This window comes from Ambystoma mexicanum, chromosome 3q (genome assembly GCF_040938575.1).
Source record: "Ambystoma mexicanum isolate Mex_15411 chromosome 3q, UKY_AmexF1_1, whole genome shotgun sequence".
NCBI lineage: Eukaryota > Metazoa > Chordata > Amphibia > Caudata > Ambystomatidae > Ambystoma > Ambystoma mexicanum.
In genome coordinates, this window is record NC_090926.1 from 48,424,988 (window position 1) to 48,450,044 (window position 25,057).

Below are 25,057 nucleotides of genomic sequence, written 5' to 3' on the forward strand. Positions count from 1 at the left end.
GGTTATTATAGGAACTTCATTGAGAACTATGGGTCCATACCTTCTTCCTTGAATGTGGTCTCCTCACCCACATTTCCTAAAAAGGTCAGATCGAATGAGGAGTGCAACAAGGCATTTGAAAGACTTAAAGCCCTTAGTCAAGCTCCAGTCGTAAGAGCCTCCTGACTACAGTCAAACCTTTATTGTGCAAACAGATGCTTCCAATACAGGTATAGGTGCTGTTCTGAGTCAGCTAGATGACAAAGATAGGGAGCACCCCATCTGCTTCATCAGCAGCAAGCTGGAGGAACCAGAAACAAGGCGGGCAACCATTGAAAGAGAATTATTTGCTATTGTGTGGTCACTGAAGAAGTTTAGGCCATACTTGTATGTATCTACTTTTGTGATTTAGACTGACCACCAACCCTTGAGATGGTTAATGCAGATGACGGGGAGAAATCCTAAATTAAGAGGGTCTATCAGCCTACAGGGGTTTGATTTTACCATTGAACACCGGTCGGGGTGTAATCACCAAAATGCTGATGGTCTCTCCAGAATGTTTGACCGACTGGAGTAAGGAGATTCATCCAGGGGTGGATTAAATCCTCCTTTCCCGGAGTCTCGGGGGAGGAGGGGACAATTGTTAGGGAGAATTCTCATAAATGTGCTAATTTCCTTCACCTTAGAGACCCCCACCAACTTTGCTGGATTTTGAGGACTTGATTTTTTTTTTTACCTGGAAAGAGTGTGAGCCTTTTTTCCCCCACTCTTTCATGTATTTTGATGTGTGTTTTACACTTGTGTTCTTTGATTATGGAGTTTTAGATAACTCCATAGACATCATCTTTTCATGTGTTACACAGCACCCTCAGTGCTGTAACACAGGGTTGTGTTTTAGACTTCCCAAAGGTTTAAATACATTCTCTGAGATAAACTACTGTTTCCCAGAGAATGTAAAGTGAAATTGACTACTAGTCTTTCCAAATTCCTAGACCCAGCACACACCATCTTACAATTGAGTGCTGGAGGGGTTACATAGTATCCCCTGTGTCTAAATACTCATGTAGCAGTCAAATGCTACACTTTATTGAAAAGGCTTGTGGCAGTGGTTTTACAATGAACTACCATGATTTTTCCCGACAGCGGACACAGGTAGCTAAAAATCACGGGAGCTACTTTTTTCAAGATGGTGCCTTAAGCCCCTTTGTTTAAACAGGTCCCGTCTTCTTTTTTCGCCGTTTCTTTTTGGAAAGGTCCTTCTAGTGTTTGTTTCTGCGCACCAAACCAGGTTTGGTCCCTTTGTTTGAATGCCTTTTGCGGGCTTCAGGACTGAAGACCACCTCTGGCACCCGAGTGTCTGGGGTGGGCAGGAAGTGAGAGAGGTGCCCGAAACTCCATGTGCTTACTTTCCTAGAAGACCCACATGCACTCTGGCGTGATTGGCTGGCTGACTGTCTGGCAAGGACAGCCACCCTGCAGGGTGAGTGACAGCTAGGCTGGAATGAAAGGGAGAGAACTGTTTAAAAGGCGAGTTTCTTGGACTGGAAAGCAGAGTCGACCACTGGAACAAAAGAAGAAGAGCTGGAAGAGGATGGCTGCTGCAACTCCTGGACCGTTGGTTTGCCCGGTAAAGCCCTGCTGCAGGTCCAAATTGCCAAGTTCATCTCGACAGAGAAGCCGCTTCAAGGACGACTTCTCCCTTTGGGTTGGTGGGACCAATCAACTCGTAAACCACCTGGATACCATTCTCAAGGTTGGTTAGGATTAACCTGGGAGAGGGACACTAGCTTGTGTGCTTGAATCTACAGCTACTGGAAAGGAAGTGTCTCCATTTTGTTTGCGTTTTCTGATGAGCCTGTGCAGTGCAGGAGTCCCCCGACGTCCTCCCTCTTGTCCCCACGACTGAGGCTCAGGAACAGTGAGATCTGCAGCAACTGCCAGGAACCAACGACTTCAGCTGTATTTGTTTCTTCATATTAAGGTACTGTGCCAACCCTGTTGAGAGAACGCCACTCTCGCAGTGAAAGTTTGTGAAACTTTCCCAACTTGCAGCCCTAATCAGCTTGTGACCCAACAAATGATTCTTTTTCGCCTAAACTACTTCTGAGAACTTTTGCAAAGACTTTACCATTTGATACCTGAACTGCTCTTTATTATCCAGAACACTAGCCCATTGACTTTGGCCTAGGCCTGTTGACTTGAATTGAACTCTTCAGGTGAACTGAAACTATTTGCACTGTCTAACAAGTATATGTGATCTATTCTACTTACCTTATGCCTTTTTGCTCACTTCTAAGTAACTGAACTGCCATTTGGCTTATATTTCAGGGTAGCTCAAACCGTCTCAAAATCTTAAGAGTTTTGTATTGAAGTGTATTGGTATATAATATTAAGTTGCCTCCTTCTAGTGACATGTTTTCTAAATGATTGTGTAATACATTAATAAGTGTTTTTACCAAGATATTATAAGTTCCTACTTGAACCACTGTGATTGAAAGTCCTCTTTGTAATGACTTGCACTGCTCACATTCACTCTTGAGATAAGCCTGGCTGCTTAGCTCGCTACCAAAATCTGTGTGGTACAGACTTGTACCAACGGTTGGTTTGGCTTACACCTGTAGTCCTAATTGTGCGTGGTGGTCCCAGGGGGTACTGCATGCAATTCTGCCTAACGCCGCTGAAACCATCCAACTTCTGACTTCGCTCAGGATTCTCAATCAACTATCCAAATGTCATGCCTGTCGGACATACCCCTGGACCAGGAACAACTTCTCCATGTAAGATGAGTTACGCCCACAGAACCAGTAGACCTTTTTACTCAAAATGGAGGTTGTTCGATACATTGCCTGGAAAACGACGTCTGCATTTTTCACGTCGTTAATTTTCACGTGACTTAGGTCCGTCACGTGTATCACGGCAGTGCGTACATAAGCAGCGTGGAAACTCCATTTGCTGCTTCTGATTAAGTCAATTTTGGCGTTTGTAGCTGAACCCCGGACCTGTGTTCTCGCATTCCTGTCAGCAAACTTCTTTGGCCTAATTTGAGCTTGTTTTCCTCCACACGCTAATTCCTGGGTTGCGTGTATCCTGTTCGCGTGCCAAATCTCCACGCGGACGCTGTCTGCAAGCGCTGCTGTCCAGAACTGTGTGTATCCTGTTCGCGTGCCAAATCTCCACGCGGACGCTGTCTGCAAGCGCGGCTGTCCTGAGCTGCGTGAATCCTGTTCGCGTGCCAAATCTCCACGCGGACGCTGTCTGCAAGCGCGGCTGTCCTGAGCTGCGTGAATCCTGTTCGCGTGCCAAATCTCCACGCGGACGCTGTCTGCAAGCGCGGCTATCCTGAGCTGCATGAATCCTGTTTGCGTGCCAAATCTCCACGAGGACGCTGTCTGCAAGTGCGGCTGTCCTGAGCTGTGTGAATCTTGTTCGCGTGCCAAATCTCCAGGCGGATGCTGTCTGCAAGCGCGGCTGTCCTGAGCTGCGTGAATCCAGTTGGCGTGCCAAATCTCCACGCGGACGCTGTCTGCTAGCGCGGCTGTCCAGAGCTGCGTGAATCCTGTTCGCGTGTCTGTTTCTTCACGCGGAAACGCTGTCTACAGGCGCGGCTGGCTTGGCTGCGTGTATGCTGTCGCGTGCAATCCTGTACGTGTTTTTCTGAACTTCTTCGAACTTTTGGTACCTGTGACAGTCAACAGGTGAGATTCTTATTTTGTTCTTTGTGGGAAAGGAAGTATTTCATGAACTATTGGAAAGTGAATGTGCATAGTACATTGGACGCTACCCTGTGTTGCACCAACCCGGTATCTAGCGAGAGCCTCGTGCCGTTCGGGATAAGTCTCCCTTACTAATCTTCCCTTCCTTTGTCGTTTGTTCAACTCTTGGAACTCTTAAAGATATTGTCCTGGAATTCTTAAGTTTAGCCTTAAGGTCAGTGTTTGAATTAATCCCAATTCTGTGTTTCTTAGTATTTAATTTGGGACAGTGTCTTATGATATTTATCTATTTTAGGCCTACTTCCTGTACAATTCCCACGCCCTTTCCAGTGATCCATCTCTCTGCCTGTTTTATTCAGTCAGAGAGTTGTATCATTTGGAAGGTCTAATTTGACCTGCCTTCAATCAAGTCGTGTGAAGATAGGATCCGGGAAAGCCCTAACAAATTGTATCCTTTTTTGGTTACTATATCCTTTTTAGTTGATACTTTGGTGATTTATGACACCAAAGTCTTGCGTAGTGCCATCGCAGAACGCACCGCTCCTGGGTGCCCAACTCAACACACTCTCGTGTCTGGCAACCCCCTCGGAAGAGAGGTTGCGGACTATCCTTGGAAAAGTCCAATGGTTGTCGACTGCGTCTGTGGCAAGTCTGGTCCATCAAGTGCCTGCTGGGGATGATGCCTTCCTGCATCCATCTGGTCCCCTTTTGCAGGGTACAGATGAGACCCCTTCAAGAATTTCTGGATGCCAGATGGCAACACGTCACTGGCACATGGACCGACAGCACGCCTTTCCATCAAGTCCTGCATGCAATGGTGGTCAGTTCGTCCACACCTCTCACAGAGCGCTCCCTTTCAGATCCCTCCATATCAGGGTAGAGTCATGACCAAAGCCACTTGGAAGGGTTGGGGAATACGCACAGGACAATCTCACGCCAGAGGCCTATGGCTCCCTGAGGAAAAGGAGTTGCACCTCACCATCCTGGAATTGTGAGCAGTCTTCTGGGCTATCAGTTTGAATCATGCATATCTTCACGGACAACACCACCACCATGTTTTACATCAGGAAACCGGGTGGGCAAGACACACTCTGCCACGCTATCCCTGGAAGCACAAGATCTGTGGCGCAGGGCCATTCTTCAATGCATGTTTCTCATCCCATTTCACATGGACAGCATCCAGATGACCATCGCAGACTCAGCAGGGAGCTGCGGTCCTGCCACAAATGAGAGCTTCTGCAAGTGTCTCATCTCTTCAACGAGTGGGGTCTTCCTCAGGTCGACCTCACGCAACGGCTGCCAACTTCAAGTGTCAGAGGTTTGCCAGCAGATATCCTCAGCCGAGGAGTCTGGGGGGATGCCTTCTTGTTCCCCTAGGAGGGTCTCTTCCTATACACTTTCTCTCCAATTCCGCTGTTGCTATGAGGGATCAGCGCGCTCAGACGTTGAGACTGTGAGGTGATCCTCTTTTCAGCGGCGTGGCCCATGCAGATCTGGTACTCGGACCTTCTCCACCTGTCGAGGGCTATGACCATAAAGCTATCTCCACTTACTGCACCATGGCCCAGCGTCTCTGAGCCTCATGGCCTGCAGCCTTCTAATTTGGACACCATTTGTTGCCTTTTAGAATGCAAGAAGATCCTAGCTAGAGCCAGCCCCCGCCCCCCTACATTGGCTTGCTACAAGCACAAGTGGAACGCTTTACAGTGTGGTGCCCTCCGCTGAAGATTTCACTGCTGCGCTTCTTCCATACCTGCTCTCACTGGCCAAGGCAGGCCTGGCCCATGCCTCCAAGGTCCACCTGGCTGCCATATTCCATTACAGACCCCCGTCAAACTCTCCTTGTTGTCACACAGACTCGTTAAGGAGTTCCTCAAGGGCCTCTTCAGAAAATTCCCTCCAGTGAAGGCTCCTGTGCCGGTGTGGTAGCTCAACGCGGTACTGTTTGAACCAATGCATCAAGCTCCTTTGAAGTTTCTGTTGTGAAAGACCACCTTCCTGATGGCGATCACCTTTGCTAGGAGAGTCGGGGAAATCGAGGCTCTATCCTGTAAACATTTGTATCTGTCCTTCCACGCAGCTAAAGTAGTTCTACAAACTCATCTTTCCTTCATGCCAGAGGTTCCTTTGACTTTGTCAACAAACCTTTGGTTCTGCCAGTTTTGTTTGCTAATCCTACTTAGTCTGTTGAAAGATCTTTCCATTTGCTGGACGTTGCATTTGCCCTGAAGTTATACGTTGCATGTACAAAGTACTTTTGAAAGATGTCTCAGCTTCTTGTCAATTTCGGACCTGTGGGATGTGGGAAGGCCCCGTCTAAGGCTTCCATCTCCAGGTGGCTCTGCAGCTGTATCATGCATTGCCATCGCTGGCCAACAGACTGCTTCCAAGCCGGGCTAGAGCAGTTCCACCAGAGCCATTGCAGCTATGACAGCATTTCTCTCTGCTGTTTTCCTGCTTGGTATCTGCAGGGCCGCTACGTGGATGTCTACTCCAACCTTCACAAGATTCTATTTTGTTGACCGGGATTCCATGGAGGAGTCCTAGGTTGGCCATGCAGTGCTGTGCAACCTGTTTGTTTGAGGTGAGTCTGTTCCGGGGGTAAGTGTATTACTTCTGTGAGCCTTGCCACCTCCCGTGGTTGTGTAGATGTACTGCTGTGTAGTCGTATTCATGAGCATGTGAATCCATGCAAGACCCCATGCTGTAGAAGGAAAAAGTTACTTACCTGTAACTCTTGTTCTCAGCATGGGTCTAGCATGGATTTGCATGCAAACCCTCCCTCCATTCCTTCTTTGGCTCTTCTTGGTTCATACTGACACTTTACTTGCGCTAACAAATCGGTAGATGGCGACCATGGTGGAGTTTAGGAAGAAGTGTAATTGGGTGGGGCAGTATGACCCAAAGTGACATTGATAGGCTATAGAGCAGTCAAGCAGTTTTTTAGCTTAAAGTTAAACTGCTTTAACTTTACTGAAAAGTCCCACCCTGACGATCCGGAATATTCATGAGCATGTTAATCCATGCAAGACCCATGCTGGAGAACAAGAGTTACAGGTAAGTAACTTGTTCCTTTTGGCGTTATCAATAGCTTTTTTGTCCGTTTATATCCACTAAAGAACTACAATTATTTGATCTTTCATTTCATAGTGATGCCATATCCTCTTCCTGTGTTTCAAAGCCTATTGTATCATTCTTATAGATGGGGTATGTCAGTGAATATATATTGGTCGTTTTATTGGTTGCTTGAGTCGGACAAACAAAGTTTGCACTCTTGTAATAGAAAATGCTGTCATCGGGATGGGCAGCATTCAGTGAAGGGCCTTATAAATAAAAGTAAATAGAGAATGATTGAAACACTTAAAGGAATTATTTTAATTTATTTGATTACTTGAGGTTACATGAGATCACCCATTTCCCATTATTAACATCTGTTAATGAGCAAATGTAATTTAGATTTGTGTTAGTAGTGTGTCTGTGGGTTGGCAGAGTGGCTGTGGAAAGATGTATATAGCATTTGGGAAGAAAGTTATGCAGAGATGTAAAAAATAAACTCTTTTGACTTTAGGGACAAGCAGCAATCACGACCAACACTACGAGATCTCCAGAACAAAACACCTTCCAATGTGCCGCCTAATGCTGCAATAGCTGCCCCACCTCTTCACTACTCCGCCTCACCAGTACACAACTCCACAATGACTTTCTCTGGGCAAAGCATGCTTTCTAACTCATTGCCACTGCTCAGGACAGAGCCATCTGAGACTGCTGTGCCCACTCCAGGCACAACGCAAGGCGAGACATCTCTGGCAAATGTGATGGTGCCTCTCGAATCCATCAAACCAAGTAAGTTGGGAAGCAGAGGGTGATATTCTGTGTACCTTCTTAACATTTCGTGTGTTTGGGCTCTTCAATATGGCTAATTAGGCGTACATCTTGTTTTGTTAATGATTGTGCTCCAAAGGAGGTCATCTTATTCCTCCAACTTGCAAAATCACCTTTCATTTTTCCCCTCATTATCTAAAGCTATTGTTCCTTTCTGCTGCCAAACCTCTTGCTAGCTTATAGGTTGTAGCATTAAGAAGGCTAAACCCCACTCATGGCAATCTCATCATAGATCACTTAATGTTTTAGTTTTTAGTCCTGCTTTTTTGTTAATTTTTGCAACATTGTAATATAATTGGATGTCATGGCAGTCATCTCAGTGAGATCACCTACATTTTACTCTAAATACAGTCAAATCAGTTCAAGCCGATGAAAGAACAAACTGTGAGCAGTTAAATCCTAAACCATATATTCTGCCTTATAATTATTAGGCCTGTACCACTTGAGCAGTACTTCCCTTCCAGGTAAGCAGGCCTAGTGACCCATAAGATTCCAAGAGTATGGAGCAAGGAAGCCTTAAAGGTCCCTCAAAGCAAGCGTTCGTACAGTTCCAAAATACAGTTATTTGGCAGTTTGAAGGTAAGTAAATAGGATTTAGGGGTACTTTCCCACCATACCAGAACTCCCCCGATCATGACCAGTCGAAGGAGAGCTTGGCAGTGGACTTAATTCCCATACACTTCCTATGTCAATGGAAGGGGGTGACAACACAGGTATGCTGGCTCATGCCCTAAACTTTTATTTTCTTACAGGCCCCCCTGTCCCCAATATTGCACAGGATTGCTAGTGCCACTAACTTTGGCTGTTGGTCCAGTTACAAGGGGTGCAGGGGCTGTGGATGCAGTGGCTGAAGTCGCTTTAGGTTTGGCTCTGGCTAGAAGCCAGTTACTCGCTGATGGGACGGTTCCTAAGATCTTACAGCAGGCTGGCCTAGTAACTTCAGAACAGTAGCCATAGCAGGTTCCAAGATAAGAGGAGACCCCCCCAGGACACAGCAGAGATGAGAAGCAGTGAAGTTCTCCCAATCTAGGAGTGGCAGACGAGACACATATCAGTGATGAACACTTGGTTCAAGGAAGGTCCCTCTTTGTTTTGAGGAACAGCAGTTACAAGAGGGGAGGTCTTCAGCTATGATTTGTCGATATGCAGACTCCCAAGCTCCAGCTCAGGACAGGGACAGTTGCGGCAGAGAGACCATTGCATTGGCTGGACAGCCCACAGGAGAGTCCCAGTGTACTTACGACAGCAAGCAGGGGTCTGAACTTTTTGGTTTCACCAGACCAAGGGTCGAAAGCAGCAAAAAGCGTCTTGAGGGATCGCAGCAGCAGAGGCAGGCCTTCATGGGGTCTTGGCTTTTGTAATGCTGGTCATTCTCAGCAGTAGTTTTCCAGGTCTTCAGCGCAGGCTCCTTCTTTGGGGTTTTCACACCAGTGGTCAATCTGACAAACGGCTGTAGGACTCCTCCTTTTATCCCAAATTTCGGGTTGAATAATGCACCAGCCATCCAATGTCGAGGATGGACACCATTCAAACTGGTAAGGGCCGTTCAATTATGGAGAGCCTCAACCCTTAATCTGTTGGCAACCAACATCCTAGGAGGTTGCACACACCGTCTGTTTGGCTGGGAATCCAAGGAGGATTCTGTGAAAGTGCATCATGCCTTATATGGCACTTCGGACCTGAAATGGATGGAATAAGGCCACAGAACAAGATGGCTAAGGGACAGGTTGAACATGAGTATATGTTACTAAATTGAATTATGCAGTAAATAAAAACCTTCATGGGAGAAAAAGATGAAACTTAATCTACTGCACCAGCCTGTCCTAGACGCATAAAAAAGGTAACTAAAGAAAAAGAAAAACTGATGCATAGTGCTCCTGCAGCACCTCAGGATGAGGTAATGTTTGTTACAGTAAAACTGCACAGGAATCTTGCACTTCGGACAGGACACCACCTCCCCTGCACTGGTAACCATATGGGATGACTAGTGCCCCCAAAATAAGTGAATTGAGCAAGGAAAGTAAAGCAAAAAGACTGAACTACCTGTTAAGATGGATTTCTAGAATCTGGCCTGGTGGACAGATTTTAGGTCACCGTAGTTTTAGTGAACAGGGGACCTCTGAGAGGTTAGCCAAACCCAATCAAGGAAAGTGTGGAGAGTGGTCAAAGCTTAGTCTCAAGAGAAAGTGAGTGGGGTTAGAGGTCCGCAGTGAGTCCACGCAGTGAAGCAAACAAGAATTCAATTTAGACTGGTAAGTACACAAATACTCTATTACAGGACCAAAACACACAATAGAAAATTAAATAAGCCGGTAGTAAATATCACACAATATTCAATTTTCAAACTGTACACAGTCACCTTTAGGTTTATAAGACTACATACAAATAACTTACTGAAAGGATGTAAGTAATGATGTAGTGGAATTAAACCATTTCACAAGACTGATACCCTAACTTTATAAGTCCAATCCCTATGATGTATGGGGCCTTTTGCCAAAAAGTCTTAAAGCTTCTTCTTAGGAGAGGGGACTGATGTAGGAAGAGTTCTTGTGATGGTGAGAATATTCCAGAAGATATTTCAGAAATGTTACAGATCAGTAAAATTGTATTTGTATCTTTTAGGTGCAAGCTTTTAGATTCGGCAAAAAAAAGGGATGAAATGGAAGTTTGTTCTAAGGAGAACATGGAGAGGTAAATGCATTGCAGTTACTTACCCCCCTGATGCTAATTTTCCCAGATGAATAGTTGAGTCGACATGGGGTTGCTGGAGCTAGGTTTTCCCCTCTGTTGGTTCCAGCGAGAGGTGCCTTGGAGCTGTGGGTGCACAGATTCTTGGTCAGTTTCAGCAGCAGAGTGCAATCCTTTGCGGAGAAGAAATGCAGAAGACCCAGATGCAGACCTCCTCAAGACGCTTTACGAGATGGGGAAGAAGAGTTCCAGCGGCTGTTATCACACGTGAGCGACAGCAGGCGTTTCTCCAGTTGCTGTTGAAGACCTTCCAGAGCAAGATCCCTTGATGGTGGGACACTGAAATTAGGACGAAAGGTGACTTATCCCACAAGCTGGCAACCACTGAAGTTCAGGCAACAAACACAGACTAGCATCAATTCTACCAAGGTAACCCCATGGAGACCTGTTCCGACCACTGGGTGGTCCAGGGACACTGCCAAAAGCTCAGGGCAGCTGGATCCTTGAGAATGCGTTGGGTCTGGTTGGTCCCACCAGTCCTTGAAGCATTGCTCGGCACCTTCGCAGATAAGATAGTCCAGCAGGACTTCACAGGGCCAATCGCATGAAGGAATGCTGGGCCCCTTCAGGAGTCGTCCACGGATCTTCAGTCGGCTGCTTGTCTACACTGGATACTTGTTCCAACTCTGATCTGAAGAAATGGCTGCAGGAGTCTTCTTTTTATCAAAGTGACCATCAAACTAACATGCCCACGTGCTTTCAAAACATTCTGCCTTCTAAAATGTTTGTTTCCTTTACTTCTATTTGTTTATACCGTCGCAGAAATGCAGCAAATAAAACACATTCCTATCTATTCAACCGCACTGCATCCTCGCATTTGTTTCGATTGTGGCTTTGTGTTGCTGCTCAAAGTTTAATGCTATGTTATAGGGTCCAGTGCTGTACGGTTTGATGGTCACTTTGATCAAAACTATACCCTTACGTCCCGTCCCCTTTCCTCCATAATGCATGGGTGTCCCTTCCGAGGGACAGAATGTTTTTCACCAGAAAAAACCTTCTTCCCCTTTAAATGTAGAGGCATGTGGGGGTGCGGCCCTGGGTGCATGCACTGCCCTGACTCCGCCCTCTGGTGCCACACTGCAGTCCCCTTTTCCACGTTGACGGAAACGGGCCGAATTCACCAGCGCTCCTGGGTTTATCTTCGGCCATGTAATTCCACGCACTGATACTTCTTCTCTTCTGTCTTTTTTGTCTTTTTATCATTCAGGTACTCATTCCTCAGGCGTCATGCTCCTCCCCAGCGCATGTCGACTTCTACAGGGTTCAGCAGGTGTCCATGCTGTCACAGGCTCTTTGCAACTAAAGACCCCCACACCCTCTGCCTACGTTGCCTTGCCCCAGACTACGGCTGTCAAGCTTGTACGGCGTGCAACGCACACTCCTCTAGGTCTCTGAAGAACAGACTAGACAGGTGGAGGGAGCTCTTCCAGAGATCATCTCCAGAGGACCTAAAGGACATAGTCTATCATCGATCCGAGCCCAAGGTAGGGCCGCTCTTTTCCAGCGCACCCCGCAAGGGAGTCTCCTTCCCAGGGATTCACCCGCGTGGGAGGGACCGCTCAGGTCCTCTTGCCAGCACGAGTACCGAGGCAATAGTAGCTGCCAGCCGGGAGGCCGAGAGGTCAGTTGATCCTCCCTGTGACAATGTTTAGGGAATGGAAGGTTCTTCTACCAGGTCTTTACCCGAGGGGCCACGCCCTAGTACCAGCAACATTTCCGAGGAGGCACCTTTACGCAGTTTTACCGGCAGATCCACTGAGGGTGAAACACCTATCAGCTCTGGGCCTGAGGAACAGGGTAGGCCTCATGATCCACACTCAAGAGTCCTGGATGGGGCTGGCCCAGTGAGCCAAGCAACAGGACGCAGGCACGTGGAAGGCAGCTCGACAAAATGGCTTCCGTGCCAGACTTTTCGGACATCCGCCTGACACCGCATCAAGACAGGGAGCAGGTGGAGGAACTTGTGTCAACCAGGTACATGGCCTGCAGCCTACCCTTCCTTTGCGCATGGCAGGTTTCCGCTGCGTCCATATTGGCAGGGCACTCAACAGCTCCAGCAGCCGCCCGCTACCCCGTCAGTATCGACTATCACCCCTCCGGTCTGCGAGGACAGATTCTTTGAAAGGTTCCTCGGGCACATGAAATCTCCTCGGATGGAGGTCATCCTCGGGGACGCTATCAAGGACGTGCTCCGGCCAATGGGTCCGGCGCTGCAGGCCCCAGTACAGGCGCCCCTGGCCCATGCTCAGCCTCCGCTGCCTGCTCCGGACCCCCAACCGATAGTGCAGGCGGTTCTGTACCAGCCTCCAGTCTCCACTCCCCAGCCTTCGGCTCCCAGCACCCCTCCACCGGTGCTGGACCAACCGGACCCTCAGGTGGACACAGATGAGGACGACCCTGACACGCCATCAGCCAAGGCCAGCCATGAACGTCTTGGGGCTGGCAGAGTACTTGGGCCTTCCTCAACCCGAGGTTGAGCAACCATCAGAGGGGCGTCCTCGCCGAAGTCCCCGCTGCGTCCCGCAGCGAGAACAGCGATCCCTATGTAGAAGGACGTAGTCGCCTTCGACAAGAAGGGCTGGCTCAAGCCCCACTCGTTCCAGCCGGTCAATCGATGCCTGGACGCCAAGTACAGGCAGATGGAGAGGGATACACTCTTGCTATTGGCCCACCCTCAGCCGCACTCTTCGGTGATCGCTGCAGCATCTCTATACTCCAAGCCTCAGTCGTCCTCTGCCTCTTCCTCCGTGGCACTGCTAGGGCAAGGAGAAGATCTTGGAGGCGTACGGGAAGAAGCTGTATTCCAAAGCGTCCCTGCATCTTCGTCAGGCCAACGCAGATGCCATGCTGGCAGCTGTTAGCCAGAGGCTTTGGCGGGAAATTGACGGTTTCCTCCCAGAGCTTCCGGTGCAGAGCCAATCACGATTCAAGGCGGGACTGGCAGAGAGGCCAAGATGGTGGCACAAGACCTCATGAAATCCACCGTGGCCCACATTGACACCTGGCTGGGCCATCTGCATTGCCATGGACATGAGAAGAATTTCCTGGTTCTGTGCTACGAAATTCAACCCGGATGTCAAGGAACGCATATTAGACCTTCCGTCTGAAGGGGGTGATCTCTTCCACTCCACCACGGACGAGGAGCTGGACAAAAAGAAAAACAGCTCTCAAACGGCCAAGTCTTTATCCATTCTTACATAGACCACGCCCAAAACGTACACCCAGTCACAGCAGCGCTCGGACAAGGGGCGTACATACGGAGGGTTCCACGGCTTCCGGGAGTTGAGGTCCAAGCAGCCTGGCCGTTCGCCGATCAAACATCGGCGCAAACAACAAAAAAGGGGGGGTGGGGAGTAAGGGCTTTTTCCAGTCACCCTCCTCCACAGCCTCAGAGGGAAAGAAGGCATGACCCGCCCCTCCGGGTACACGTGTCTCCAGTGGGGGGGCAGGCTTGCTCTCCATGCACACTTGGTGCCAGAATTTTGCGGACCCCTAGATCCTCTTGGTAGTATCCACGGGGTACCACCTACCCATCCCAGCCTCTCCTCCTCCTTCCCCTCCACTCCCACAGGTTGGAACCTGAAGGACGCGTACCTACACGTCCCGATTTGGCAGCCTCATCGTTCTTTTCTATGATTCAGGATCATGGGCTACCATTTCCAATACAAAGTGCTTCCCTTTGGCCTCAACTTGGCCCCCAGGGTCTTTACCAGACTGGTGAATACAGTGGTGGCTCCTCCTCATCTATCAGTACCTCGACAACTGGCTCGTCAGGGCTTTTTCTCTGGAAGCGGTGCTCCGCACCTCTCGCGCCCTCATGAACACACTTCACAATCTGCCCTTTTCGCTCAATCTCAAGAAGTCACAGCTGCAGCCTACGCAGACTCTGACCTTCTTGGGGCTCATCTGGGACACAGGCTCCAAGAGTTTTTCCCAGGGAAGACAAGGTCATGGCCATCAAGAGGACCACTGCGCACTTCTCAGCAGAGAAGTGACATCGGCCTGGTTGTACCAACACTTTCTGGGTCTCATGGTGGCGGTCCTATTGGCCGTCCCTCACACGAGACTTGGGGTGAGGAGGATACAGCTGCACTTTGCGGCTTCATGGAACCAGGAACGGGTCTCTAAAGCGGAGATGATCATCGTTCCTCCTTCTCTTCACCCGGACCTCACATGGTGGTCCAGGGACTGCAACCTGCAGACGGGCAAGCCCTTCCGGCAACCTACCCCACAGGTCACCATCACTACGGACCCCTTTCTCAAGGGATGGGGCGCCACCCTGGACAACCACTGCGTCCATGGCACCTGGACCCGGCAGGAGCAGGAGTACCACATCAATTGGCTGGAACTGAAGGCTATCTGGCAAGGACAGAGAGCCTTCCTCCCGGTTATCAAGGGCAAGGTTGTCCTCATCCAGACAGACAACTCGACCAGCATGTTCTATGTCAAGAAGCAGGGCGGCACCTGGTCTCCTCCTCTTTGCAGACTGGCTGTCAGCATGTGGGAATGAACCCTGGAGAACATCATCTACCTCACGGCTGTCCACCTTCCGGGGGAATCCAACCTGGAGGAAGACAGGGTCAGCAGGCTGGGAGCGGACAATTATGAGTTGCAGCTGAACAACCTCGTACTGCAGGAGATCTTCAGTGGATGGGGACACCCCCACGTGGACCTCTTTGCCTCCTGGCACAACAGGAAGTGCCAACAGTTCGCCTCCTGGCAGGGCCATGGCCCCGGCTCCCTGGGCAACACATTTCAGATTCAGTGGAACAGCATGAGAGCATACGCCTTCCTGCCCACGCCGCTAATACACAGGGTGATATGCAAGATCAAGGAGTCTCGCCAACTCTGCGTCATTCTGATAGCTCCATGGTGGCCGGCCAGGCCATGGTTTTCACAGCTGCTCAGCCTCTCGGAGAGACCTCCCATTCACCTTTCCGACGGGCCTAACGCATCTTGTGCCACAGGGGGGGTAGGGTCATTCACGCCACAGAAACTATCCCTCACAGCGTGGTTCCTGAGCAGGTCACGCTAGGACACCTCAGCCCGTCCAGGCTAATCTAGAGGTCTTACAAGGCGATGGGAGCAAAGCTACCAGGGCCCAGTATAAGAGCAAGTGGACCAGGTACTGCCACTGGGCAGACTCTAAGGATATCAACCCCCTTGCATGTACATTGGACGACGTGCTCTCCTTCTCGGCGCACCTCACCCACTCGGGCGTGCAGGTACACAATTGCCGCACGCACTTGGCAGCCATTGAGCCCTACAGGAACTCATAGGAAGAGCTCTTCTCCTCTTCCATCCCGATTGTCAAAAAGCATCTAACTGGGCTCGCCAGACTGCACCTGCCCATCAAGAGGCCTCCCACTGTGTGGGACCTCAATATAGTGTTGGGTGCCCTGGCACAAACCATTTTAGCCAATGGTGTCCGCAGACGACAGGCTGGTCACCATTAAGACGGCCTTGCTAGTCGGCCTCACCTCGCAGGATAAGCGAAATCCAGGCGCTGGTCGCCTCAGAGCCCTATACTACGTTTCACAGGGATAAGATAGTCCTGCGGACACACCCAGCATTCCTTCCTAATGTCCCTTCCGCATTCCATCTGAACCAAGAAATGCTGCCTACGTTTTTTTGCTGAACCCAAAGACTAGGCACAGAGATTTCTGCACTGCCTGGATGTCAGGAGTGCCCTGAAATTCTACTTGGACAGGACTAAGGCTTCCGCAAGTCAGACACACTTTTCGTCACCTTCGGCGGATCAAGACCGGGATATCAGGCCTCCATAGCCCGTTGGATGGTCTCAGCCATCAAAGAAGCGTACGAGGGAGAGCATAAGCCACTGCCGGCCAACATGCACGCCCACACGGTCAGAGCCAAGGCAACGGCCATCGCATTCCAGCGGCATGTCCCCTGGCCAGTCATAAGCAGGGCGGCCACATGGGCCACCCCTTCGGCTTTCTGCAAGCACTACTGTTTGGATGCTGACTCCAGATCAGATGCAGCTTTCAGACAGGCGGTTCTTTTGCTTAAGGAGGGTCTCCTCTCCACCCTGGGGCAACACTCTGTTCTAATCGCCCATGTAGTATGGAAGAAAGGGGACTTGACGTAAGAGTAATTAAAGTTACTCACCAGTCCCCTTTCCTCCATATGTTCCACCATCCTCCCCCTCGCCCCCCCTAATAAAACTGGTGTCATCAGGCAATGTTAATCTATTGTCGACGCGTCTGAGGACTGAGGTGGGGCGTCGGAGGGCGGAGTCAGGGCAGCTCATGCTCCCAGGGCCACACCCCTGCACACCTCTAAATTTAAAGGGGAAGAAGGTTCCGTCTGGTGAAAAAGGTTCCGTCTCCCATCCCTTGGGAGGGACACCCATGCAGTATGGAGGAAAGGGGACTAAGGACTAAGGGTATGTTAGCCACTACGGTGAGTAACCTATCATTTTTTGAAAGCACTTTTACACTTTATTTTTAGTCTATTGTTGTAACAACAATGACATTTTTTGTTGAGTATATGTAATCATGAAGATAAAATAATTGAGGCATGTACTTGCAAAACAATCATGAAGAAATGATTGAAAATACAAATGTAAGAAAAAATAATAAATGTAATCTATACTGCCTGAGAAATCGTAACTGCATTGAAATGCCAATTCTCACTTTAAAACAATTGTGAAAATAGATTTATGCCAGGAACAAATTGTGTGCTATATATTGTTTTGCCATCAGTTTCTGACATTAGGGGCTTTCCCTTCAGTATATTATTACCAGCTTGTCTTTAGGCACAGATGAAAGTAACCAAAAATCCCAAGTGTAAAAGACTAGGGTGATATAAAAGTGTATTCCCAGTGCACTGCATTGTAAGATGCTTTGTGCACTGTTAAGTTACCAAAAGGGTAAAAGCACAAAAGGGAAACCTAGTTTCCCAGTACTGCTAGCCTGAAGGACTGATCAGTTTCCCCCTAACGAAAATGAGCAAAAGGCCAGGGGAGTAAAGTTGAAGGTTTCATTTCCCTGTAAAAGTCAGCACAGGTTCAAAAACCAAAGAAAAATATTTGAGGGCCATGGGACATGGAGGGAAAGTTGCCTAAAGAGAAATCTTTCCTAACACTCACCTTGAAAAAGTCAGTGGAGGTTTCCAGCTACAGCAAATCGCTGGGGGTTACGTTGAAGTCTGTGATAGGAACGTAGCAAAAAGACAGATCTTTCTACATTCGTAGATGAAGTGCATAAAAGGCCCCATAAAACCCATCCCCTTGTTACCAAATCCCTTCCAAACTGTGAGCTTGCCAAAATCTCACAATCCGAGTCGAAACTCCAAACCAGCCAAGCCAGAAAACATATGTCATCTCATCTCTACAAATATAGCACTCTTCCAGCCCTATGAGTTTCCCCATTCATGCCCCATTCCTCCCAAACTTGTAACCATGTTTGTTGCAGTTTTTGAATTGGTTTTAGATTTAAATGCTATGCGTTAGGAAGATTTTGCATAGGTCTACTGCTGAAGGCTCAGGAAGACGAAATCAACTTGCAGTGACCATTCTTGACTCTTGGGTGGGGTGAGGGGTGATTCTAAAGTACAGCTCACAAACAAACATACAGAAGGTCCACACAGTAAGATTTCTCCACAATCCTCTGGTGTGGGGTTTGAAGAGACCCATCTTAAGTGGGAAAATAAGGTGTCAATTAAGATTAACCAAAGTCAGCTTGTTTGGTAGCATTTAAGAACAACCAGGCTTTCTTATAATGGCATGGGCTGGCACCTTGTTACAGTTAGGCTGAAAAGACTACATTAAAGAAGATAGACGTATGTACTAAAAATATACTGTGTACTAAAACTATAGGCACTCTTTATTAGTATTTTACAAAAACAGCATAAGGCTCAAATAAGTCCTAGGCTATGTACACAATATAACCAGTTTATTATAAAAAAAGAATAAAAGGTCTTCGACCAGACACTCCGCACTCCTTAAATCAATGCCGGGTTAAAATACCTGGTGTCAAACCCCCACACCTTGAGTTTCTAAAAAAGGGTTTTATAGACGCAGGTTAATATTATTACACACAGTGATAAAATCTCAAGAGCAAAAAAGACAGAAAACACTGTTCCCTCTAACCTTCAATACATGATAGCATAGATAAATGTGACATAGGGCTACTAATTACATAGTCTTAAAAGGAGGGAGTAAAAAATGTAACATAAAGGCAAAACCTAAGTCACGTCTGAAACGGTGAGTACAGGGAAACACAGTACTGTGTCAGTATTGATCCCAATGCACTAGAAAGCCCCGTACGAACAAATAGAAACATAATTGCAATACTCCTATTGTTCTCTAAAGGCACAGAGTAAACTGCAGAGATGTATTGATTTAAAACAAATATAAAATCACTGGTACCTTAACAAATAACCAAATTTCATAGGAAGCGTCAGGACCCAAATGGAGGGGGGGACCTAGGAAAAATGTCAGTCGAGGTAAGTACAATTTAGCCACTTTGCAGAGTTTTAGAACTTTTGCCCTAACATATACTCTATATAAAAACTTGTGAATGAAGTAAGATCTACAAAAAGGGGAAGTATTTTAACCAACATTGGTCTTGGGAGGAGAGCTCAGGGGCAACGTGCTCGCCTTCGAAGCAAGACGACACGGAGCACCACAGGTTCGATCCCCGTGTCCGTGCTTATTAACCTCTGGGTATTAAGCTCGTTATAAATAACCTATTATATCATTCAATAAAAATGTTTATGTAACTACAGCCTCTCCCCTGATTCTCCTGAGCTGTGTGCATCACCCACACACAAGTGTGAGATCCATTGTGCTGCTGGTTCCTGTAATGTGTTGCTGTTGCTGTCGCTGTCCTCCAATGCTGCTCTGTCCCAGGACACGGCAGGCAGACCTTCTGCAGCGGTCCTCCTTTGTGGGAACTGACTTTGTCCTGTCCAACAGAGCTCAGTCCTGACCAGTGCCTCAACCGATTTCTTTTTTTTTTCTTTTCTTTTCTTCCCAAAGCATCAATATCAGTGCCGGATTAAACCCTGTGGAGGCCCTTAGGTAGTCGAAATGTCGGGCCCTCCACCCCTCTCAAATTATCTCCTAATAAGTTTTTAATTTTCTGCACCACTTTTTGTATCCGTTGTCGCAGAGCCCCTAAAATGAGTGGGGCCCATAGGCCGGTGTCTACTTGGCCTAATGGATAATCCGGCACTTTGTGCTCCTTCTACTTTTCTCCAGTCGACCTATGTGAAGATTTATTTGAATAATTTTTTCACTGTTTTTGGAGTCTGATAAAATACATAGGCCTCTACTTTTTGTATGGTGACGCACAGCACCTTCAGTGCACTGTCACAGAGAAATCCTTTAGATTTCTCATACGGTTTAACTACCTTTTCTTGTGTGAACTACAGTTCCCAAGAATAGTAAAGTGAAATTGACTTTAATCCTCAGTCTTTCTCCTAACAACCAATCACTGAGCCCTGGGTCATAATGCCCTCCACCTAAACCCCTCCTCTGGCAGCCATCTTCAGATTTTTACTGTATGTTCAAGTGTTGGGAGTCCTCGTGCTTTGCTTTTCAAACCTTTTGCTGCGTTTTTTGCTTTTTGAGTGTTAAATTCCTATTTTTCGGTCAATCGGGCATGTGTGCTCCATCGATCATTCTTCCGACTAACGGGAACCCGTTTTTCTGACTTTTCAATGCCCCTCAAGGGCTGTTTTCCTCAAGTGTTTTTCTTGGAGGCTTCCAAAAGATTCTTCAGGCCTACACTGCGTGGATCATGTCGGACGAAAAGGACAACTGTTCCCTCTTCAACCTGTGCTCCGACTGCGGTTTGCGGAATGTGTACATGGACGACGAGCATTCCCAGTGCTTGTATTGCCTTCACCTGACGCACAAGGAGGAAGATTGTGCGTTTTGCCATGGGTTCTCGAAGCGCACATTGAGGGACCGACATCAACCGTTGGATGCATGTCTGCAGGCCAAAGCCTCTGCTCCGGGTGGTACCCAGGGGCATGACTCTCCTCGGTCCAGGAAAGCTGAGCAGGCTTCTAAGTCCTTTGAGGGCACCCCACCTGTGGGGGCCTAACAGAAGGCCAAGAACAGCAAATCCGCTTCCGTCGGGGTCGCCACTGCTGCAGGTCCTGCGACGGTCAGGGTGCACCCATCATCTCCATCTACGTCAATCTCCAGTCAACACTCTGGTTCCTCATCCAAGAGAAAGTCGGATAACCCCGATAAACTACGGGAGAACCCGGAGAAGACCAGACCGGAGAAGGCCAAGCAGGGTACGGTGTCAGCCTACCCATGGCGGAGAAGGCCAAAGGAGACAAAGGGTCCGATCCAGCTCTGAAGGAGAAGGCGAAACACGACAAGACATCCAATTCGGCCGTGAAGAGCAAGGCCAAGCAAGACAAGGGACCTGGCCTCTGTGAAGGCCCAGGTGCAAGAGGTAAAATCTTCACCCTCCCTCGAAGTGGTGGTGGAGTTGCTTTCAAAGGCCGTAGGAGCAGACCTGCAGGGTGCCCCGGTGATGGCAACAGCAAGGGTGACCCATCCTCCCAGGAGGAAGGCTTCAAATATGCCCGCTAGGAAGGTTATCTACTCTGCAGCAAACACGATCAAGGCTGCCAACAACCTCACCATCGTAGCCAGATATTACCGGGAGCTGTGGTTTAAGCTGGTATGCTCCTGGACTTCCTCTCCAACGACAAGCGGGTTGAGGCCTTGGAACTTCTGCAAGAAGGCGAGGTGGCATCGGATCATGGCATCACGGTGGCCATGGACATTGCGGACGTGGGGTTCCACCAGATGGCAAACGGCGTCTGCCTTTGGCGCCGTGGCTGGCTCAGGGCCACCAACTTTGGGCAGAAGGTCCAGACAAGGGTTTTGAACATGCCCTTTGACGGAGACAACCTGTTCGGTAAAGCTGTGGATGAATCCCTCCATCCCTCCAGGCCATCATTGCGGACATGGAGATGACACGTGGCCTAGGCACTCTGCAACAACGGCAGCAGTCCTTTTGTTCCTCTGGAGGGAAGTCTAGCCAGTTTTCGAGGGATTTCAGCGGGGGCTCCACCACCCGCCACGGTCCTTGCCCCAGGAACAGCGGCTGCTCCAAGGCCTTCGGGGGCAGTTGCCATCATTCCGGACCGCAGGGCGGCCTGTCGACCTCCAAACTGGATTGAACCGGCCAGGACGTCTGGCCCCCACCCGGGCGCTACCGTGGGAGCCCGGCTGGCAAACTTCGTCAGCGTGTGGAAGACCATCTTAACCGACCGTTGGGTGCTGGACGGTCTTGCCCGCGGAACACTCTCGAATTCCAACGAAAGTGTCACTGAATGCCACTGGTGGCCCGGCAGGAAAACCACATCCCTCATCTGCTGCTGGAGGTGCGGGCCATGTTAAAGAAAGGGGCGATAGAGCTAGTTCCAAAGCGGCTCTGGAGTCTACTCAAGGTACTTCCTCGTACGAAAGAAGACCCTGGGCTGGAGGCACATCCTCGACCTACCACGACTGAACAAATACATAAAGTCCCAGAAGTTTAGAATGGTCACTCTTCAACACGTGCTCGGACAACTGGAAGAGGGAGACCTTCTGTCATCATTGGATCTGTAGGATGCGTACTTCCCCATCCACAAGGGACACTGCAAGTTTCTGCGCTTTGTTGTTCAAGAGAAGCATTACCAATTCAAGGCCCTTCCCTTTGGACTGAAGTTGGCACCCAGAGTTTTCACCAAGTGCCTGGCTCCTGTGGTGGCCTATCTACGACTGCAAGGGGTCCACGTCTACCCTTACTTAGACGACTGGCTCATCCGAGCCAGATCAAGAGACATCACCGTCAACCATACGGCGTGTACCGTCCACCTACTGATGGATCTGGGGTTCTCAGTGAATTATGCAAAGTCCTGCTTGTCCCCATTGCAGGACGCTCTGTTTTTGGGATCCCGGCTCGACACGGTGCCATGCCTGGTATCACAGTGGGAGGAGAGGATAGCGGCCACCTTGGGCAGGGTGCAACGGCTGTTAGCACTGAAGATCGCCACGGTGAGGACCATCAAGTCTCTTCTTGGCATGATGTCGTCATGCATTTACCTCATTCGGCTCTGCAGGTTGTGGATGTGCCCGCTACAGGAGTTCCTCGATGCCTGTTGGTCCCACGTGTCCGGAAGCTTCCAGGACAGGATCCTGCTCAACGAGGAGTTCCGTCGAGCGATCAGATGGTGGGGCGTGTGCTCCCATCTAGCCAGAGGCAGGGATTTCCAGACCCCTTTGACCCCCCGTACCAGGAAATGGTCACAACGATGCTTCCCTGGAAGGTTGGGGAGCCCACACCAGCCTTCTTCAACCGAGAGGTGTGTGGTTGCCGGAGGAGAAGACGTTGCACATCAACGTCCTGGAACTACAGGCAGTATTTTGGACCCTCAAATTGTTTCTGCAGTCCCTCAAGGGCAAAGTGGTGAAGGTCTTTACGGACAATCCCACCACAATGTTTTACATCGGGAAACTGGGGGGCACCAGATCCCCAGCGCTCTCTAAGGAGGCGCAGGACTTATGGCGCTGGATCGTCGCCCAGGGGATATTCTTCATCCCATTTCACCTGGCAGGAGTAAAAAACTGTTGCCGACTCCCTCAACAGGGAGCTAAATCTTACCACCAGTGGGAGCTTCGGCAGGATCAAGTGGACTACCTTTTCCTCGAATGGGGCAATCCACAGATCGATCTGTTTGCAATGGCGAGGAACACCAAGTGCCGGCGGTTCGCCAGCAGGTTCCCTTAGACGGGGAGCATGGGGGATGTATTCTCATTCCCTTTGGAAGGCCTGTTTCTGTATGTGTTTCCTCAGTTGCCTTTGCTTCTTTGAGTCATCTATCAGCTCAGACGGTACCGGTGCAGGTTGATCCTCGTTGCACCGGCGTGGCCGAGGCAGATCTGGTACCCGGACCATCTCAGCATGTCAGAGTCGCTGCCAGTGGCCGTGGATCTTCTTGCCTGGTAAGGAGGTGCCATTCTTCACCACGACCCGGGGTCTCTGAACCTGAAGGCCTGACTCCTGCAGCATTAGAGTTTGATGGCTAGGATCTTCCAGCGGACTTCAAAGAGATTCTCGCCAAGGCGAGGGTGTCCTCTACCTTAAAATGCTACGGACACAAATGGAAGCGCATTGCAATTTGGTGCCGTTCTCAGAAGATCAACCCTCTGCGGGTCACGTCCCCTCAAGTACTTCCGTATTTACTGTCATTGGCTAAATCGGGACTGGCACATGCCTCCATTAAGGTACATCTGGCGGCTATCTCCTGCTACACCAGATCTCTGGGACGGTCTTCTCTGTGGTTGCACCGTCTAGTCAAGGAGTTCATCAAAGGAATGTTCTGCTCGTTCCCGCCGGTGATGGCCCCAGCCCCGGCGTGGGAACTCAATGCGGTGCTGACTAGGCTCATGGGGGCTCCATTTGAACCGATGCACTCAGTCCCACTCAAGTTTCTGTCTTGGAAGAGCGCTTTCCTCGTGGCCATCACTTCTGCAAGATGAGTAGGGGAGAGCCAGGCCCTGTCATGCAAGCAGCCTTACTTGACTTTTCACGAGACGAGGGTGGTGCTGCGGACGCACCCCTCCTTCATGCCCAAGGTTCCATCCACCTCAACTAACCCTCTGTGTTAACTGTGTTTTTTCCGACGCCTTTGTCGCTAGCTGAAAGGACTTTGTACTCGCTGGATGTGGCTCGAGCACGGACGTTTTACGTGGTCCGCACGAAGAGTTTCTGGAAAACATTTCAGATTTTTGTGAACTTTGGTCCTGTCCCAAGGCTTCCATTTCCAGCTGGCTCTCCGGATGAATCACTCACTGTCCCCAGTTGGCAAACCAACTGCTGCCTGGCCGTCAGAGCCCACTCTACCAGAGTGATTGCTGCAACGACGGCATTCCTGTCTGGTGTGTCCCTGCTGGACATCTGCAGGGCTGCTACGTGTAGGTCAACTCTCACCTTCACGAGATTCTACTGCGTCGACAGGGATTCCAGAGATGGGTACAGGGTCGGCCAAGCAGTGCTAGGCAACCTGTTCGCTTGAAGGTGAGCCTGTTCCGGAGGTAAGAGCATTTGCTTCTGTTGAGCCTTGCCACCTCCCGTGGTTGTGTAATATTGTACTGCTGCGTATTCTTTATTCATGAGCATGTGAATCCATGCCAGACCCCATGCTGGAGAAAGAAAAAGTTACTTACCTGTAACTATTGTTCTACATCATGGGTCTAGCATGGATCCACATGCGAACCCCCCCTCCATCCCCTCTGCTTGATCATACTGCCACTTTACGTGCTTACCAAATCGGAGGATGGCTGCCAGAGGAGGGGCTTTGGGAGAGGGCAGTCATTGGCTGGGGGCAGTATGACCCAGAGTTCAGTGATTGGTTTATAGGAGAAATAGTTTGTAAGTGAAAGTGAAACTGGCTTTTTTTTCCTGAGGATGGCGACAGGGAATATTCATGAGCATATGAATCCATGCCAGACCCATGCTGGAGAGCAATAGTTACAGGTAGGTAACGTGTTCCTTACCAACCTTCCTGTAGTTAAACCTGATTGCTCTCCCTTTTCTACTACATATGGAGAGGTTTGGCTTCCCTTTTTGTTGGATTTCTTGTTTCAACATTGGAGTAGATGGTTGCACATCCAGAACACTGTGTAAACATCTCCCCAACACTGGGTGTACCAGAACAAAAACTGTACAGGAGCCAAACTATTCCATTTTTATGGG

General features: G+C 49.3%; 1 protein-coding gene across 1 annotated transcript in view; it reads left to right on the forward strand.

Moving 5' to 3' along the window:
- The window catches only part of GGA1 (golgi associated, gamma adaptin ear containing, ARF binding protein 1), an 839,899-nt gene that overhangs the window by 624,282 nt on the left and 190,560 nt on the right, over positions 1 to 25,057 (forward strand). The window contains exon 14 of the mRNA XM_069653043.1: positions 7,261 to 7,535. Coding sequence (XP_069509144.1) covers positions 7,261 to 7,535 — 275 coding nt within the window. The remainder of the gene's footprint in view (positions 1 to 7,260; positions 7,536 to 25,057) is intronic.